The sequence below is a fragment of the Haliotis cracherodii genome, unplaced genomic scaffold (genome assembly GCF_022045235.1).
Source record: "Haliotis cracherodii isolate W230 unplaced genomic scaffold, xgHalCrac1.p SCAF_11, whole genome shotgun sequence".
Classification (NCBI taxonomy): domain Eukaryota; kingdom Metazoa; phylum Mollusca; class Gastropoda; order Lepetellida; family Haliotidae; genus Haliotis; species Haliotis cracherodii.
The window spans coordinates 4,267,491-4,288,626 of record NW_027266266.1 but is presented as its reverse complement, the minus strand read 5'-3'; the positions used below and the strand labels follow the sequence as shown (position 1 = coordinate 4,288,626).

At 41.5% G+C, this 21,136-nt stretch overlaps 3 protein-coding genes across 3 annotated transcripts; 1 reads left to right on the top strand and 2 right to left on the bottom strand.

The window, feature by feature from the left end:
- Nucleotides 1-928: 928 nt before the first annotated feature.
- LOC139456123 (matrix metalloproteinase-19-like) lies at nucleotides 929-9,109 on the top strand. The gene is made up of 11 exons (XM_071237656.1): nucleotides 929-1,118; nucleotides 1,970-2,070; nucleotides 2,685-2,827; nucleotides 3,318-3,393; nucleotides 3,746-3,888; nucleotides 4,370-4,627; nucleotides 5,537-5,686; nucleotides 6,231-6,401; nucleotides 6,574-6,716; nucleotides 7,592-7,743; nucleotides 8,404-9,109. The coding sequence occupies exons 1-11, from the start codon at nucleotides 999-1,001 to the stop codon at nucleotides 8,609-8,611; spliced, it is 1,665 nt and encodes a 554-aa protein (XP_071093757.1). The 5' UTR covers nucleotides 929-998; the 3' UTR covers nucleotides 8,612-9,109.
- Nucleotides 9,103-13,170, bottom strand: LOC139456030 (uncharacterized). Its single transcript, XM_071237545.1, has 4 exons — nucleotides 13,125-13,170; nucleotides 10,595-11,415; nucleotides 9,693-10,106; nucleotides 9,103-9,252 (listed from the first exon to the last, which is right to left on the bottom strand). The coding sequence occupies exons 1-4, from the start codon at nucleotides 13,168-13,170 to the stop codon at nucleotides 9,103-9,105; spliced, it is 1,431 nt and encodes a 476-aa protein (XP_071093646.1).
- Nucleotides 13,171-16,937: 3,767 nt separating this feature from the next.
- Nucleotides 16,938-21,136, bottom strand: LOC139455253 (patched domain-containing protein 3-like). Its single transcript, XM_071236804.1, has 3 exons — nucleotides 20,155-21,136; nucleotides 19,141-19,350; nucleotides 16,938-18,651 (listed from the first exon to the last, which is right to left on the bottom strand). The coding sequence occupies exons 1-3, from the start codon at nucleotides 21,134-21,136 to the stop codon at nucleotides 17,003-17,005; spliced, it is 2,841 nt and encodes a 946-aa protein (XP_071092905.1). The 3' UTR covers nucleotides 16,938-17,002.

Genomic DNA, 21,136 nt, shown 5'->3' with positions numbered 1-21,136 from the left:
TGTTTTTAAAACTTAACTTAGTAGTGAGTCGGCGAGTTGTGCAGGCCTGGTAACGTTATGAGAACGTTTGTAATGTTTACGCTAAATCCAGTTTCTCAGTGTATACTTTCATTCACTCGGCCTTTTTAAGAACTGGCTCAGAAAACAATTGCCATTATTTTTTTTCATTATATCATATATGTAGTAAATGCGTTATAGCTGTTGTTACGTTGAAATTAGTCACAACATTAATTAGCAAGGTTTAAATTCAGATGTACCGAAGATATTTACATAGATAGACGCATGGATATCGGGAACGAGTTAGTTAACTCGTAAGCAACTCACATAACGCTCTGAATTATAGTGACGCGGTGGTGACATTGAACACGTAATTCGCATCACGCAAGTAATATCTACAGTCAGCTCCTGATATAACGAAGTTTGATATGGAGAATAGTCAGTTAAAGCAATCCCAAATACTAACCTAGAGAGAACGGTGATCACCAATATTGTTAATTCGAAGAACAGAATTGATTTAACGAACTAATTTTGAGATCGTTATAAACAAAGTTTATTGAAGATGCCGTGCTTGGATCTAAGCCTCGATAGCTCGTATGTGTGACAGCGTCTGTTCAAGTGCACTGCCAGTGTCACTTGTCTTGCTTCAGTGAATCCCCAAACCTTCGCCCCTCCCGTTTGACTGAACGCCGTGACGTCACAGGGACCGGCTGCCGCTGGACCGTATCACAACGTGATGACATACTCATACCTTATCATTAAGCCGAGGCATTTCGAAATTATCGACAAGTTCAAAGTACGACCCGGAAATTTACTTTCCTTCAATGAGTTTTTCCGGTGACTATGTCAGGATTTGTCGAAATCCCTTAGGCTAAATTTATCCCCATTTACCGGCTGATAGCTGCGCGAGGGTATATAAGGCGCTGATATGTGGGTGCCATCAATTCAACAGTGATCAGCCTCCGAGTTATTCACAGAGAAACGTAACTTACAGTGAAGACATGAAGATACTATTGCTCGCTCTCCTTGGGGTACCCCTGATATACGGGGCGACGTTACGAACAGAAGGGATGACTGAAGACGCTCATAGCATTGAAAAGAGAGATGCATTTGACATGGTGGTGAGTATCACCTGTCTATGTTTGTCAATTTGCGAAAAAGATGTTTTTTTGAGTTCTTGGTGTTAGTACTAGTTGTGGTTGAAGAAGTGAGTGAGTGAGTGAGTGAGTATGGGTTTTACGCCGCCTTTAGCAATATTCCAGCAATATCACAGCGGGGAACACCAGATATGGGCTTCACACATTGTACCCATGTCGGGAATCGATGTGGTTGAAGAAGCAGAAGATTTAGTTTCAGTTGTAGTTTTGTTTGTTTGTTTGTTTGTTTGTTTGTTTGTTGTTTAACGGCGCAATCAGCAATAGTACAGCTATATGACGGCGGTCTGTAACTTATCGAATCTGGACCCGACAATCCAGTGGTTGATATCATGAGCATCGACATACGAAATTGGGATACGATGACATGCATCAACCAAGTCAGCGAGCATGACCACCCGATCCCGTTAGTCGCCTTTTACGGCAAGCATAGTCGCCTTTCATGGCAAGCATGGGTTGCTGAAGACCTATTCTACCCCGGATCTTCTCGGGACTTTCAGTTGTAGTAGTAGTCTTAATGGAGCCGATGTAGTTTCCACAGCAGCAATAACAAATGAAGCTAAAATACATATCAAAGCAGTTTCTGCCGATCCGGAAGTAACTCCTTCAAGCGAAGTTCTTATACAGTGGAACCCTGTTAGTCTGGAAACCCCACATTATGGACGATTTCTATTTCAAAACGTTTACACATGGGCAAATGAATACTTTTCCGTATCCATTTCGCCTTAAGTTGGAAATCTGTTTAAATATTTTACTGTGAGCGATACTTTCCTTATTAACGGTTTTGTATAATCTGTTACTATATTTACCTCAAACAGGAATACCTGGAACGGTACGGCTACCTCAACACCGACTACAACACCGAGGAGGACGGGGGACCCATCTTCCACTCCGAGGTTGAGCTGGAGTACGCTGTCAGGTGAGGGCAAAGTATTGGTGGAACTATTCACTATTCAAAGTAACAATTGCTAAATAGTATACACAGACATGAGAGTCATAGCACTTACAGTGTACTGGTGTAGCGGATATCTCTTCCCGGTGTGTGGAAGATCGTAGTTCCGATCGACCTGGCCAAATTAATAATTAGTATTCTCTTCTACTTTTCATTCTCTGGCATCGCTTTTATTTGGCATTCCCAACATTCCCAACAATGATAAGCAAGTCTGCGACATTAACGGTATTGCCAAAGTTTTCGGTCAAATTATGAAATCATTACTAAAACTATACGCGTGTGTATTAAAACGTCATTAGATGCAGCTTTTGAATTAAAGTCAGGTGAGAATAGACCTCAGAAACTAATACTGTCGTATTAGGCGACTGAATGAATCGGATTATTAGGCTCAGTTTCTTCGTTGAATGCGTGTTATCGGCGGGAACCAATAATTTCAGTTATTGATTTGCTGATCTAGACTCGAAGATATATGCTACGACGTCGTTTAGTTGAAAATCGCTGAAAATCGCTTTTAACAACCAACAACATTCCCCCAAAATGAAACATATAAAACATACTTAAACCTTGACTTATCTTTTCAGAAAGTTTCAAGAGTTTAACGGATTTCCGGTGACGGGCATCATGAACAGAGAGACGTATGAGCAGATGACAAAGCCTCGTTGTGGGTTCAGGGATATTCTGAAAGATGCTGACCCAGATCAGCCGCTGAGTTATACCCATCTTGGTGAGAACGTGTTACATTTCGTTGTTTTTGTTCTTGTGACCGTTTTACCTGCCACATCGGTTATATCCCCTGATATTCACAAATATTGTAAATGTTTTGCCTGAACGTGATGGTGTAACTGTGCTTTGAACGTAATATAACGGTGTGTCAGGTAATTGTAGATCGGCGGACGGGGCTCAAGCTTAAACGTTAAAACCCTGGTTGACCGAGAGTAGTTGGCATCATCTTTTTCCAAGATGGCGTCATTTCCGGTTCCGATGTATCCCAGCATGCATCGGAACCGGATGTGCCGCCATCTTGGAACAACTCCATAGAGCCGATGCATACTACTACAGATGTTAGGGGATGACCCTAGGTCATAACCAGGGATGATCTTGGACTCGTTCCCGTGTATGCTGACCAAGGATTATAATCGTGTACATCACACATTAATTAAAAAGGTACCAATTGTCCCGTGAGTTTATATGGTTGTTTGTTCGTTTGATTACAGGAGGCAAGTGGCCAAATAAGGAAGTAACCTGGAAAACAGTGGCATGGACAAATCAGATGGGACAGTCAGTGCAGAGGTAAATATTGACCCTCATCCAGAAGAGATAACTGCAATACATAAGGGGAATAGTTCCGTGCAAAATGGCGAACATAACACATTTGATTACAATCAATTGACGATTACCCGACACTGAGCCTCACGAAGAAAATACAACGTCATGACCTTGACCGGAAGCTGACGTTGGATAATGGAGTGTAATACAAAACGTTTAATACAAAACGAGGTCCATTTGCTTACTAGGGTGTATGTTCGATCATATCTTCCGCTAATATGAATGTCGCCAATACTCTATGCTGAGAACACGGTTCATATGGATTCATAAGGTGCTGTTTTGACATTTTATAATGATTAAAAAACCTTCGTTACAGACGCGCCATGGAAAACGCTTTCAAGTACTGGCAGCAAGTGACCCCGTTGACCTTCAAATACACAGACGGGACCCCTGACATTGAGGTCAAGTTTGCACGCGGGGAACACGGAGATGGACGATACAACGCTTTCGATGGAAGAGGTAAACATTTGAAAATGAAACCATCGTTTTCATTTAAGACAGAACCAACAGAGCTTGACTCTACTTATCCCAACAACGTCACAGAGGGGATAAAAAAATTACCTATGTTAAGAATCAAACCAGGATCGCCAACACGACGAGCGAATCCTTAAACAACAATCCCATCCGCACCCCTCTCTTTAGCCTTGCTCCAAGGCTGTACTGGATGTGTAGTAGTTATAGCAAGTCTAGATATGTTGATATTTCAGTAAGTCTCTTATGGGGACAACTTGTTCTAATTGTTTACATAATCTAGAAATTATTATTTAAAATTATAATTATTGTCGTAGAGACTTGTTTAAGTCCATCCTCCGTTAAGATGATTGACATAATCGGAATAAAAGCGTCAACTATTCCATGAATTCGATATGTTATTTTCGTCTTTATCTGTTTTCTTTCTGATCCTGACGTTTATTACCATGCTGCCATCTTTACATTTCAGGCAAGACACTTGCGCATGCGTTCGGTCCGGGAAAACACTCAATCAGCGGCGACACCCACTTTGATGATGACGAGGAGTGGACGTATCACGAGTCACGTGGTACAGACCTAGAAACGGTTGCTGCTCACGAATTTGGCCACGCCCTTGGTCTTGGTCATTCTTCAGTGCCCGGATCGCTCATGGCACCTTATTACCAAGGATACGACCCCGACTTTAAACTACACAGTGATGACATCCGAGCTATTCAGACACTCTATGGTAAATATAGTCCCACTAACATGTCAAAGATATTATGATCACATTGTTGAACGGACCAAGGCCCACTTGCACAAAGCGATCTTAACGCAACTACTGTCATAACCCTTTGTCCTGAAATCCCCACATAGGGATTGTAATAGCAAGACTATCGTAAATGTTAGCGTATACTGATAACATCCGTATCATTGTTCTATGTTAATATGTCCTTGTCCTAATATACTGTGCATAAACAGTTAGAGAACATGAATATATTTTCAAATATCTTTTTAGTGAAGACACACAATTTCCCCAAACATATTCACGATCTCCAGCTTTTATTGTTCAGTATATGTATAGTCAAACAAACAAATGCTCTAGTCTGCATATGACGAAGTTAGATAAAGCGAAATACAGTAAAGTACGTTTATAACGAACACGCTTATAACGAACTGACGGATATAACGAACTGATTTTTTTGTCCGGACTATTTGCTTTAGTTATGCTTGATATATGCTTATAACGAACTACGCTTATAAAAAAACAAAAGTTAGTGGTCCCTTCGAGTTCGTTATAACCGTATTTTACTGTATACTGTTATGACGAATTCCAGTGTAATCCCTAAGTGGTATCATTCAGCCCTATTATTCAGCTGTATATCGATGTTCGGATATCACGAAGCTATCGTATAGGTCCTTACGGGTTCGTTTACACCGTGATAGTTACGATTAAACTATTATGTTGTGTCGCTACCGGTAGAGCAGGATGTGATGACACCTTCCGCCAACCCCTGGTGTTATCACAGCTTTTCGGTGCTCCATTACAGCTTTCACTGCTACTTTTCCTTTTTCGTTCAATTGAGTTTGTTTCTGTTGATAATCGAGACTGGTTTTTCTCTGGTGTTGACGTTTTAGATATGTTTTGTTTGATTAGGGTCTAATCCTCACCGCCCAACTTCAACAACAACATCCACAACAACATCCACAACAACAGCGACGACCACGTCACCAACGACTACTACAACAGAGGCTACAAGTCCATCTGCCGATTATTGCTCGACGAAACTGGACGCCATTGTCACAGGTATGATACGTTCTTGTCCACGAAGGTTGTCGCCATCAGGTCGTAATGATCCGATCACTCCTATGCTTGTTTGTCTTGATTCCTAAAAGTGATTTTTCCCGCAGTTTTCAGCTGTTGTAAAATCAGGGGCCGGTTTAACAAAACCGATATTAAGATCAATTGATTCCTGAGAGTGAACGTATGATCATGGGAGGGTTTAACAAAGCTATCTTAGTGCTACAGGTCTTAAAACCCCATATCGTAAGATCGATTTGTGATAGTTTTAGGGATGAATGGACCCAGGACACCAGCAATGGGCTTCGTGCCTTGTGTCTATACGTTTGACTACCCCACCACCGATTATTTACTGGCCACAGTCATGTAATTACTACCGCGTAAAACACTTTTGTTTTATAATTATCAGCATATTTATATAATATTAATGCAGTCCATAATTAAATTAAATCGTTGTCTATAAGCATAAAAAGAAGATTTTAAAAATTTTAACTAGGAAATTGACATCTTGGGTCCTCATGTGCATGACGTCATTGTTCTCTCTGCGCAGCTTCCGACGGCTACACATACGCCTTCCGGTACAGCCAGGTATACAAGCTAGGCAGCAGGGGTCTCGAGGCTGGCTTCCCCCGACCCATCAGGGACGTGTACCCCCGCGCACCCGGGAAAATCAGAGGCGCATTCTACATGCCCGAGGGCAGGAAAACCTACCTCTTCAAAGGTCAGTATTATGGATCTTCAAGGACACCTCATTATTTAGACCCGTCTCATTGTTTATACGGGGAAACATGTCTCCCTGGATCTCCTACGATTACTGTTGAAAATCTGAATTTGCAAAGATTGAAAAGCGACAATATTTGACTCCAATATATCAATGTTTACTTGTTCGTCAGGATCCCGGTTGTGGCGGTACACGGACTTCGAGCTGGATCAGGGTTTCCCCAAGACTATCTACACTGCTGACTTCCCTGAGAAGATCCACGCCATGCTCAACATGAAGGACAGCTATGGAAAGAGCCGCATCTTCATGTTCGGGGTAAGTTGCAGCAAGTAACAGACTGGTATGATGCTAAATATACTTGTTGGTCGGTTGTTTAACGCCGCACTATTCCAGCTACATGGCGGTCTGTAAATAATCTACTCTGAACCACACAATCCAGTGATTGACATCATGAGCATTGATCCACACAATTGGGATTGATGACATGCATCAACCAAGTCAGCGAGCCTGATCACTAGATCCACTTAGTCGCCTTTTACGACACAACGGGTTGCTGAAGACCTATTCTAACCCGGATCTTCACGGAATCTTCATGTTATTTGCTAACAGACTGACCCATAGTATCATGGACAATTGCGATCAGTTGAAGTATTGCTTGTCCACAGGGTCTCGCCTAGTTGAGGAGTGTAACTTGTAACATATTTATTGTACCAATGCCCCTTGATAATCCAGAATGTTCAAGGTGGACATGTTCAAGGTGTGGTGATGATGTGACACCCCACAAAACAGCATTACAGAGATATTTCGGTGAACGACACACGTATTATAGGTCTCCTATATCTAACACTATCTTGAGAATCGAACCACTGATGGCGAGACAACACTTTAACCACTAGGCTACCCCATCAGACATACATTGAGAAGGGATGAGATTCACTGCCCAAGAGTATACTGATCTGTGTCGCGTAGACATCATCACAGTTTCTAGTGAGTGAGTGAGTATGGTTTTACGCCGCTTTAAGCAATATTCCAGCAATATCACCCATGTCGGGAATCGAACCCGGGTGTTCGGGATGACGAGCGAACGCTTTAACCACTAGGCTACCCGACCGCCCAACAGTTTCTAGACGTTGTAATACACGTTTAGGGCATTATGATTAAACTCAAATAACGTGTATATTTTTTTACAGAGTGACAATTTCTGGGAGTGGAACCCCAACACCCTACAGATGGTGCCTGGGTGGTCTTATAGCATCACTCGTCACTGGCAGGGCATCCCTAGGGGGGTGGAGGCAGCGGTCACGTGGTATGATGGACACATGTACTTCTTCAAGGGTGCCAAGTAAGCAGCCATTTCAATTGTTTGAAGACTGTAAAGAATATCGGATATTGTTTTTAACCTTTTGTTAATAATATTTGAGACTCATCATATACACGATCCATAAGTTTAAAAAGAAGTAGATCAGATTTAACGAGGGGGTGGAATTCAGGGCGTCTCTGTTATTGGTGTACATATACATGTTACGTCATCAAAGAACACGATGTCACAGAGAAACCCCATTAATCCAGACCCTGTTAACCGAAAACTGTTAGCAATGCTACATTTACACAGACGATATACAGACTCGACAAACCGAACAAACGACGCCATAATCCGGATTAATGGTGTTTCGCCAGATAGATAGATAGATAGATAGATAGATAGATAGATAGGTTTAAATGTATTTGTAACAGTGAAATCACCTTATTGCGGGCCATCAATCCCCTTTTTCGGATGATTTCGGATGAATGCCTACAACATACAAAGGGAAATAACTCCACAACCCTAATTCGTTCATCCGGACATAAATTTTCTCAATGTGGTCACTGTGACTCAGAACGGTAACTTAGGCGAGACTGTATATCTAGTTGTAAACGTTAAACGAATAGGACTACACCATTGTTTAGAAACACAAGCTGCATTCATAACAGTTACATTGCTGACAATATGATGTGCTTCTAGTTTCAGAAAGTTCGACACTTATTACCGCACAGTACAGCAAGGCTTCCCCATGCGCTGGGCCCCAGTCTGGATGTCGAATGTGTGTGCAGGTGCATCGCTTCACGAAAAGGAGGCGCAAGTCGAGTTGGACGCGGGAAGCAGTACCGAGCTCGGTTGGGACATGGAGAGACAGCGCGATCCCTCAAACATTCCAATCTTCCTCCAGTAAACATTAAGTTGAGATTCATGTGTACATCTCGTCATTTAACTGAGATTAGAACAGCTTTATTTATATTTTTACTGTAGACTGTGAACTCGGGGAACTTATTTGAACTAGATTAGAAGACAACACGAACTTATATAAGGATCCTGGTTTAGGAGATGCATGCAAAATTGAGCAAATTTAATATGAAATTATTACAACGGTGTTTCAGTCGTCAGTTTTTCAGGCTTTTAGTAAGAAGCCCTCAAATATTGTAGTTTTTACAAAAGACGGCTTTCTTTATGTACCTCACAGAGATTGTCTCATGTTGATTGTATCGCTCGCAGCGTTAACGTGTAGTTTGTGACGTTCTCTATCGACTGTTTGTAAGGGTACAGTCCCATCCATACAACTGGGTTGTAGACAATCATTTTGAATATCGTATTCAAAATGTATTTATTTTTTACATTTTTATCTTTACCCCGTTTTTGTATTTATATTTTATAATAAAATGTTTTTCAAGAATATTTGCTGTTGAAACCTTTCACACTGACGACATTCACTCTGGACACTTTCACTCTGGACACTTTCACACTGAAGACGTTCACAATGATGACATTCACACTGAGACATTCACACTGAGGACATTCACACTGAAGACATTCACACTGAAGACATCCACATTGAGACATTCATACTGAAGACATTCACACTGAAGACATTCACACTGAAGACATCCACAATAAAGACATTCACACTGAAGACATCCGCAATGAAGACATCCACACTGAAGACATCCATACTAAGACATCCACACTGAAGAATTCACACTGAAAACATTCACACTCACGACATTCACACCGAAAACATTCACACTGAAAACATTCACATTCACGACGTTCACACTGAAGACATTCACACTCACGACGTTCACACTAAACACATCCACACTTCACACACATACAACTGGGTTGTAGACAATCATTTTGAATATCATATTCAAAATGTATTTATTTTTTACATTTTTATCTTTACCCCGTTTTTGTATTTATATTTTATAATAAAATGTTTTTCAAGAATATTTGTTGTTGAAACATTTCACACTGACGACATTCACTCTGGACACATTCAAATCGAAGACATTCACACTGAAGACGTTCACACTGATGACATTCACACTGAAGACATTCACACTGAAGACATCCACACTCAAGACATCCACACTCAAGCCATCCACACTCAAGACATAAACACCCAAGACATCCACACTCAAGACATCCACACTGAAGAGATTCATGTTAAAGACATCCATACTGAAGACATTCACATTGAAGACATCCACACTGAAGACATTCACATTGAAGACATAAACACTCAAGACATCCACACTTAAGACATTCACACTGAATACATTCACACCCAAGACATTCACACTGAAGACATCCACACTGAAGCGATTCATGTTGAAGACATTCACACTGTTGACATTCACACTGAGACATTCACACTGATGACATTCACACTGAAGACATCCACACTGATGACATTCACACTAAAGACATCCACATTGAAGACATAAACACTCAAGACATCCTCACTGAAGAGATACATGTTAAAGACATCCACACTGAACACATTCACATTTAAGACATAAACACTCATGACATCCACACTGAAGACATTCACACTGAAGACATCCACACTCAAGACATCCAAACTGAAGAGATTCATGTTGAAGACATTCACACTGGAAACATTCACACTCACGACATTCACACTCAAGACATTCACACTCACGACATTCACACTCAAGACATTCACACTCAAGACATTCAAACTGAAGACATTCACACTCAAAAGAAATTCACGCTCAACATAAACATTGAACACATTCACGCTCAACATAAACACTGACGACATCCGCACTGAACACATTCAACATAAACACTGAACACATCCACAATGAACACATTCACGCTCAATATTCACACTTAAAACATTCATACTCACGACATTCACACTGAAGACATTCACATTCACGACATTCACACTGAAGACATTCACATTGAACACATTCACACTGAAGACATTCACACTGACGACATCCACACTGAAGACATCCACACGGAAGACATTCACACTGACGACATCCACACGGAAGACATCCACACGGAAGACATTCACACTGAAGACATCCACACAGAAGACATCCACACTGAAGACATCCACACAGAAGACATCCACACGGAAGACATTCACACTGAAGACATCCACACAGAAGACATCCACACTGAAGACATTCACACAGAAGACATTCACACGGAAGACAATCACACTGAAGACATTCACACTGAAGACATTCACACAGAAGACATCCACACAGAAGACATCCACACTGAAGACATTCACACAGAAGACATTCACACAGAAGACATCCACACAGAAGACATCCACACAGAAGACATTCACACTGAAGACATCCACACAGAAGACAATCACACAGAAGACATCCACACAGAAGACATTCACACAGAAGACATCCACACAGAAGACATTCACACAGAAGACATCCACACTGAAGACATTCACACTGAAGACATCCACACAGAAGACAATCACACAGAAGACATCCACACAGAAGACATCCACACAGAAGACATCCACACAGAAGACATTCACACAGAAGACATCCACACTGAAGACATTCACACTGAAGACATCCACACAGAAGACATCCACACGGAAGACAATCACAGCATACAGCAATAAAAAGAGTAGTTGAAACAACCCGTTGACAAGAGAACGACCAGATGCGTAGACAGCCAATAAACCTGAGGTAATTAACTCAACACTCAAATGAGAAAATAACCTCCGTGTTGTTAAATAACGGGAAATAAACACGGACGGCTTATCCCTAAAATAAGTCACATGGACTATAAAATAGACGAGAACGTCTGAACACCAAACTAGTCTATTCGACTACAGATTCAGCCACTTTGACTGAACAAGGAAATACTAAAATTTCCAAAAAGCTAGGCAACAGGATGGATAATTAACCACGGAGTACCAGAAAAACTGGTATTCAAAAGCCCGAACGACTGTAGATTTGTATTAAATTAGTATTCAATTAGTATTCAATTTTGTCTTAAGCACTGATAATGACAGCCATCACAACAACAATATGTTGAATCAGTTTATGTTGAAGACTACTTTATTTACATTAAGGTAGTATTGTCAGACCAGAATAGTTTCAAAACTGAGATTTATTTAACTCTTGTAAACACTAATTACTTGGACAAGAAAAATGATAGAAATTCCTTTAGCGCACATTTCGGAATTACGTACAATGACACATGGGGATCTTGATCAGAAGGCTAGCTGTACTATATATACTACTCAAAAGAAGTTAAGGATCACCCGATTCTTTCATAATGGTAAAGTTAGTCTGTCATGACATGAAAGATTAACTATAGTAATATGAAAGAATCAGGTGATCCTTAACTTCTTTTGAGTAGTATATATAGCTGCTAACTCTTCCCGCAGTTTCACAAATGTGTTGTAACAAAATAGGGCAAGAAATATGATTACTGCATAAGGACTGACAAGCTAAAATGATGCATAAGGAAAATGTGTCAATGATAACAGAGACAAGACATTGACAATGTAAACCACCGAGTACCATTTTGCGTTAAGTATTGTAGGTTTCTGATATAATTCTTATATGTATGATCAAACTCTATTGTTATATTGTACCTCTCCTAATATTTCAAAATGAACAGACAAACTTTAGTGCATCGTTCTCTAAAAAAATGTTTTTATATTTAACTAAAAATGAAGGCCTAAATACTTCATGAACGTTATAGTAAAAAGCACAAAGTTCACATATACCTATCTAGGAACATATCTGAGTTGTTCATAAAAGTAAGCCCTTAAAATGTTCGTGTTTACTTGCATTTGATATACAACATTTCTGTTCATCTATTTCTTCATCAAAAGTTCCACGGTGAAAATAGCTTTATGTTCCGTATGTGTTCACATCGCCGGTTATTTTCACTATTTTGTATTACAATATCCATATAGAAAAAACACACTCAAAGTTCAAAGTCTCATAGTTCCTGAACAGCATTATGTTCCCTTCCGCCCAGCCCTTTCTGTATTGCTTTAGCCCTTAACGAAGCCGTTCTAGATTTCTTTAGGTTTTGAAACTACCATCTCATCTCGTTCGTCTAACTCAAACTGACAAGGTATCAATATTTAGCTGGTCCATCATGGGAGAAACGTTCTGAAGTTAATCTAAATGTCAATACACGTGTATTTCTGTATGCTCGCAGTGTTCAGGTATGTCAATGTGCGTTAGGGGGATTACAGGCATATCATAAACTTGAGGAGATATTCAAATAGGACGAACCATTTCAAGTGTAATTGAAAAGACATGACGTTCACATATTACTCGTATTTAAATCACTAAAATGTTTCCTTTTGAAAGCTGAAGTTATTCCGATCGTGAGCTGAAGTGTTTTTCAAGCAGGTCGTGTCTCACGCCCGGCGATGACACCGGCATTATTTGTGTTGACAAAAGAGAACATATTAAAGTTCTTGTGAGTTTTCACGCTTTGAAATGTAGCATGTTTGCAACTTTACACATGCTAATAGCCGTACCAAAGATTCATAAGAGCCATAAACGTGAAACCAAGACTATTATATTTCAATAATATATTATGTTTGTTTTGAACTGTGGCAACACCAGCCTATTGAAACACCGTAGTTGTAGATCTCCCATGACAAATGACCTTAAGGGAAATATATAAAGGGATTATATTCAGTAATGTTCTCAATACGAATTTCAACTAAATCATATTCCGCATATATATCGTCATACGTTTGGAGTTAACCGAAAGCATTACCACAGTAAACGGGCTTTTACGAAATTGTGGACTGTTTATCCCAGTTCTGCTATACATACGTGTGTGTTTCTGTGTGCTGTTAATCGTGTGAGATGGAAATCTCGGCACGTTTTTTCCTTTGGGTTATATTTGAATATGGCAAGAAACCTTCTAAATTTAACGAATACTGAATATTATCGTGTTGTGCATGACTAAGGTATTGGGTAAAACGATCATACTCACTTACTAATGTTCACTAACCACTGTGTGGTAAAGTATTCGGAGGTTAAGTAGTTGTAGCAACATAAGTCGTAGTTCTACACAATAACTAGTAGCATTTGTTGTAGTGAGTGAGTGAGTGAGTATGGTTTTACGCCGCTTTTAGCAATATTCCTGCAATATCACGGCGTGGGACACCAGAAATGGGCTTCACACATTGTACCCACATCGGGAATCGAGCCCGGGTCTTCGGCGTGACGAGCGAACGCTTTAACCAGTAGGCTACTCGACCGCCCCATTTTTTTAATTTTTTTTTTTTTGTAGTAGTAGTAGTAGTAGTAGTAGTGGAAGTAGCGGTTGTTGCAGTTGCTGCAGTTGTCATGGTTGTTGATTGTTACTTTTTTGTGGTAGATGCTGCCGTTGCTGTATCATTAGTATGTTGTCGTAGTCTCTATAGTAATGAGTGAGTGAGTATGGTTTTACGCCGCCTTTAGCAATATTCCAGCAATATCACGGCGGGGGACACCAGAAATGGGCTTCACACATTGTACCCATGTCGGGAATCGAACCCGGGTCTTCAGCGTGACGAGCGAACGCTTTAACCACTAGGCTACCCGACCGCCCCCTCTGTAGTGGTAGTAGTCGCAGTAGCAGTAGTAGTTATTTTTGTATTAGTTATTGTCGTAGTACCAGTTGTGATTTAGGCGTAATAGGAATAAAGGCGGTTTATATGACAATTTGACACTAATTAATATGAGTAACATAACCATTAGCATGGCTCCCTCAAACAACTTCAGCTTAGCGGATAAAGCATGAAAGGATACCCCACTTGGACTTCGTGCGAATAGTTTTGGTCAACAGGTCGACGTCCTGTGAACTTCCGAAACAGACAGTACAGGAGGCAGTGCAGTCATACAAGATGTATACTCAACAACAAAAGTTCCCGTGACACCAATATTTAAGTGTATTTTTCAAATAAGTAAAGTTTGGTTTTCAATATTGTAGTACATGTATGGAATCAAGTCATAAAAACGCAACCGCTACAGAAAAGTATGCATTCCATGCAAAATTTGACTTTTAAGCAAGCCCCATGCATTTCACTAACCAAGAATGGGTATAAAAAAAGGTGCGTTAACGGGATTCCATATTCATTGTTTACCATGGTGCTGACAACAACCACTCAGAAAAACAACAAAATTATGCAATGCAATTATTCAACATTACGAAATACCACGCCTGTTCGAAAATGAGCGTCTACGAGCCATTGGTATGCTTGAAGCAGGATCAAGTCAACGTGATGGTGCAAGACAATTTAACGTCCATAGAAACACCATTTGATGTTTATAGCAACGTTGGCAACAGACGAATGCAGTCAGAGACCATCCTGCCATGGCCCTCCAGTTCTCCAGACGTAAACCCAATCACACATTTTTGGGATGCACTGGATCAACGACTAGTACTGTGAGCACGTCAGCTACAGCCACAGAACTCCGACAGTTGGCACAAGCACTTCAGGCAGGGTGGGTGACCATTCACTAGGCCACAATTCAGGACCTGATTGTTTCCATAGGACGACGATGCCAGTCAGTTTTGGCCTTACAAGATATTGAGAACAGATACCTTCACCTTAAAAATATACTGTTCCATGTTAACCATATGGACCCTTGGCCAATGACGATGATGTGTGCCAATTTTGAACGATTGATAACCATCTGTTGATTATTTATATGACATATAAAATATACATCTCAAAATCACTGTAGCGTTTTTTTTGCAGGGTATATAATGACTCGTGTTATCGATACAATAAACCAATCCGATAAACTTGGTTTCGCGATTCGATAAATATGTAAATTAGGTCCCCTAGCAGGTACTACTAAATTTTATACATCGGGGTCAGCTTGATCAATGAATTATTGACTGGCGAGCCTAGAAAGTTTATACTTAGATACAGAAATCTATTTTGTTTTGAAGGAAGACATACAACACTGTTCACTATTATAGTATTGTCATAATAAGCGAATAACTTCTTTTGTATCTTATGCCCTACTCATTAGGGGCGGCCGGGTAGTCTAGTGGTTAAAGCGTTCGCTCGTCACGCCGAAGATCCGGGTTCGATTCCCGACATGGGTACAATGTGTAAAGCCCATTTCTGGCGTCCTCACTCACTCAAACCCCTACTCATTAGCCCAGACCAGATTGCCCACTGGTAAAAACAATGCTCAAAATGGAGCATCCAGATCATCCAGATGTCGTCAACTGGATACCCGTTAAGGCAGATCCTACACACAAGTCTGACGTTTGTGATTGTAAACCAGAGTGGCAGCACCCTGAGAAACCCCCGAATCTTTCTTCCCCTAAACATTCCAGCCTCGCTGTCAAACATAACCGAGGAGTCCTTTATGCTTTGCATACCCCGTCATATGAGTGATAAACACGCTTGCTTTGCTGGGGGTTAAGAGTCGTTTTATAAGAACGCAACATTGTAAAAAGAACAGATGTTTCCTCAATTTATTAACAATATCAAATTATATGATTATATTTCTCACAGGGATCTGCATACAAGATGACACGGAAGCATATTACGCCCCTAGGGCGAGCCAGACACCTATAATCATGGGTTCAAATTGCGGATTCGACACGATTATATTTCTTAGTGTGTCAGCAAGATCACTGGTCGGTTTCACCAGAATAATAAACGTCTATGACCTTCGTCACTTCGGGCTGTCCTCCCACATTAAGATGACACACCGTGATATAACTGGAATACTGTTCAAAGCGGCGTTCACTCCTATCCCTTACTCACTCGCTGGAAGAATACTTATTACATGTGTTATCAACAAATATTTACAATAAAAGTCACATATAAGTTAGCCATCCCAGTGAAAGGACTAATGAGGGTACACCCTACCAACATATATACAGTGTATCCCATTGTATGTCGTGGCATGGGTGGAATATTGAATACAGCAGTGCTAAACAACACTCATAGTTAAATGAACAGCCATGTTTATTTTCGACTGAAGCATTACACGCTGTAAACATGATCACCATTATAATCTGTGCCCACCTGGAGACGAGGGGTTTCCATTTGTTCCTAAGCAACCTATGTTAGTCGTAAAGAGCGCCTTGGTGTGTGAGGTGGTCAAGCTCGTCATCGTACCCTGACGGCCAAAATCGATATTCACAAAATCAAACTGAATCGACTTGTCCAAAATCGATTATTGATATGCTGTCCTTATACAGCTGAAAGTGTGGCGTAAAACAAACAAACTATAATTCGTTAATTATGACTCGATGTTTGCCTGATCTTGGTCTACAGCCTTTGGAGGATCTGTGTTGACCCTATTCGGTTTGAGTGTGTTGACTCTATTGGATTGGAGTGTGTTGACTCTATTGGATTTGAGTGTGTTGACTCTATTGGATTTGAGTGTGTTGACTCTGTTGGATTTGAGTGGACTGACTCTATTGGATTTGAGTGTGTTGACTCTATTGGATTTGAGTGTGTTGACTCTATTGGATTTGAGTGTGTTGACCCTATTGGGTCTCTGTGTGTTAATTCTATTGGGTCTGTATGTGTTGACCCTATTGGGTCTCTGTGTGTTGACCATATTGGGTCTGTATGTGTTGACCCTATTGGGTCTCTATGTGTTGACCCTATTGGACCAACTAGAGACAACAACACCGGCATGAGAAGCACTGCATGCGACACCCCAAACAGTATATTCAACACCATTATGCGGAAGAAGGATTGGAACACATAGGACTGTGAGGCCACCAACGTGCATATTCCTATAAATGTTGACAGACCACCATTGAATATAGGACCAGCAGCGTGTATGATTGCGTCCCTTGCACGGTCATTCCGTGTTTCTCCTTCACTTAGCATGTAGGCAGAACACACGTGGACGGTGAAGTCCACAGAGAAACCAACACTCATCACCAGGTGAATCATTGTGATGGCACTGAGGCTCAAGTCCCAGATAGCCATGAAGCCAAAGATCCCGAGAAGGATCATGAGGATGTTGAAGAGGACAACGGCGACAATGACGGGATGTGGGAGAAGGATAGCCGTGACGACGACCATGGCAGCTACAGCAACACCAACGGTCCTCAGCACCGTCGGTAGAACTGACACAAACTGCTCAAAGTAGATGAACATGGGGTGGTAGGCAAATGTTTGGAGAGGGGAGGAATTGGATATCTGCCTCATTGACAGCATCAGATTAGCCTGGTCCATTGAATCAGGCACGTTTCTTGAAACTACGTGGCACCGGGATGCCGTTATGGTTTCATTCGGACCAAACACTACACCATTTCTTAAATCAGGCCTGTCATTTAAGAACTTTTTCAAATTCTTAACAAAGGCTGAGTTTGAAGTTTTGTTGAATTGTTTAGAAGAAACATAGTCCAAAAGCCAGCATACTTGAGTGTCACTATTCATATTCGAAGATTGTCCGATATTATGAAGGAGTTCCCTTACATGCTTGAGCGTGGTCTCGTTTTTGTAATCAATATCTGTTTGGCTGAACACAAATTGGACAGGTAACCTGATCCCAAAGTAGTGGTAGTTAGATAAGCTATAACCGTGATAATAGGATGATGGAGGGACAAGCAAGTTTAGGAACAAACCCTGCTTTAAACCTGCTACACCCCAGACAGAAAAACATACATAGACCACAAACATGACAAGCGTTATCACCTTCCCAGGGATGGTGAGAAGAAAGTTTGTAAGACATAATGATGGACATTTCTCAAAGATGGAATCACGTCTTTCACGGGGCGGCTTGCCTCCACAGCAGCATATAATCAGGAATGGCCTCCCTTGTTCCCGAAGTTCCTCCCGACTTGAGATCTTGTGGCATGTGCAGCAATGGCGGGATGCTTCCACACGTCGTCCTTGAAGAGACATACACCCCGCAAAAAACGTCGTTTGAAAAAGGAAACATAATATTATGGCCGCAGCTGAAATAAAACATACGATACAATACAGAAACAAGAGAACATGTTAATCAGCACGAGTTCATTATTTCCATTATTTGAAAACTAAACGTTAAGTATTCATTCCCTTCGATTACTTACAAGAAGCTACAGAGAATGGCTACACTTATTGGAATAACACATAGTGTTATTTTTAATTCCGAAGCATATTGATATTATGCTAAACATATGCCTAAATTGAACATGGACTTATGGCTGGGTACTTCAGTTTATTACTGACACCTAAATTATATTCTTTTACATATCAACAACTGACAGGCGTCAATTGAATATTTAAACATAGTCCTTTCCCAATATATACTTTCAGAGCGTTTTGTCCTGCAGTACCCTGAGAAAAAACTTCATCACTCTACAATAAAATTTGCATCATTTGATTTGTTTAACGTCAAACCCATGAGATGTATAGCGCGTTGAGTTTTATTTGCCTTATTTGCATCGCACGTGAGCACGTACCCATGAAGATGCAGAAGTTTCTGATACTGAGGAAGTCGGAGGTAGCTCCGATCATGAAGGCGAGGAAGTCTGTTAGAGAGGTGATAGTGATGCCGATACCAGCTCTGCTGAAGGTGTGTCCAACACGTTTCGGGATATCCCACTCGGCGCCATGGACGTTAGTCTTGGCCCACGCCGACATCATCAGGAACATGTCGTCGACTCCTACAGCTGTAGGTAATACACAAAAGTAGCTAAAACTGCAGTGGCGAGTCGCGGTGAAATAGGGTTTAGTGAGTACGGTTTTACGCCGCTTTTAGCAATATTCCAGCAATATCACGGCGAGGGACACCACAAATGGGCTTCACACATTGTACCCATGTCGGGAATCGAACCCGGGTCTTCGGCGTGACGAGCGAACGCTTTAACCACTCGGCTACTCGAACGCCCGCAATAGGGTTAAACGTCGCGTGCAAGATTATTGCACTTACATAGCGACGTGCTTGCTGTATGTATGTCTGCTTGTAATAGACCGACTTTATAGTGAAAGCCCGCTGAGATACCCGATTCTGACACTGTTTACCGACCAGTCCTTGCTTCAGCCCCTTAATGCCGATCGCCAGGCAGGGTAACAACAAGTACCTGGGATCGAACCCCAACCTTCCGAATAGTTACATGAATGCATTAGATACACATTGCGAGGTTACGATTTGTCTCAAAGTGTCGAGATGGTTACTGAGTCTATTTAACAAAAATCAATATCTTATGTCAATTTTTGTGTCAATAACGAAATATCCCAAGCGGATTCCTTTGCTAGTCGTAAAAGGCGACTAACCTGACTTAGTTGATTGCATGTCATTAGCACCCCGACTGCGTGGAATGTTGCTCACGATATCAATCACTGGCTTGTCTTGACCAGACTGGATGATTTACAGGTCCATGTTATAAAGCAGGTATATTGCCGAGTGCGGCGTTAAACAACAACATATGTCAACGCAATATACTAAAACCTAGGTTGAACATTACGATTCCTACCTAGAACAACGATGGGCATTAATCCGACCACGTTCACCCACTTGACACCACAGAGACACACCAAACCAATGCCTGCCAGGATGCCGAATCCCGCAGCTAGGATGCCAGCTCTGGCCAGATGGTTCCTCGAGCCAACACAGTCTCCACTTGCAACGAGGCTTGCGTATGTGATCAGCATCGAAAAGGACAGAGAGAACCAGTATACATCAGCATCCGTATTTTGGTTGAGTTCATCACCTAAAGATTGGGACGTCGCGAAATGAACCCTTGGCTGCTTCAGGAAAGAGGACTGATTCTTCATATGTGAGACAAATGTGTCTTCCCAAGTGAGCGCTGACGCCAACATCGTGTCATTGTCCTGACGCAGATGGAAGGTGAGTTTCATCACTGACGCTGACTGGAGAACATCGCCCGAGACATTCACACCTGCCACAAAGAATGAGATGTCCACGTTGTTCCACAGCGGGTAGGTGACGTTCCCTTGCTCCAAAGAGGAAAGGAAACCATCTTGTAAGAGGAAGTCACCGCTGATAACACACATATCTGATGCGCGCGCACATAGATCTGAGTAGTAGAGTGTCCTGCCTTCAAAACCCACTATAAACTGTTTAATCTTGTCTACCAGGTCCCTTATCTCACAAATACTGGTATTGGAGAATACGTTTCCGTCTGAGATGGCGATGATCTCTCCGTACCTGTCCTCGGCGTTCAGACTGTAAATGTTGTAGTTTGTTCCTGTCTGATCTGGGAATCTGGCCTTCATCTTCTGTCTGTCCTGAGCAGCCTGGCTGTTGATGGGAGTGTATAGACGCTCAAGCTCCGTCTCCGTCTCCAGGCGAAGCAGACCCAGAGCCAGGAGACCAGTTGACACCAGCGCAGCGACGATGAATACAATGGGATGACGTCCAACAAGTTTGCCGTAGGACACAAACACTCCTCTATACAACCTCTGGGCCGATGTGTAAAACATCATCAGTTGCAT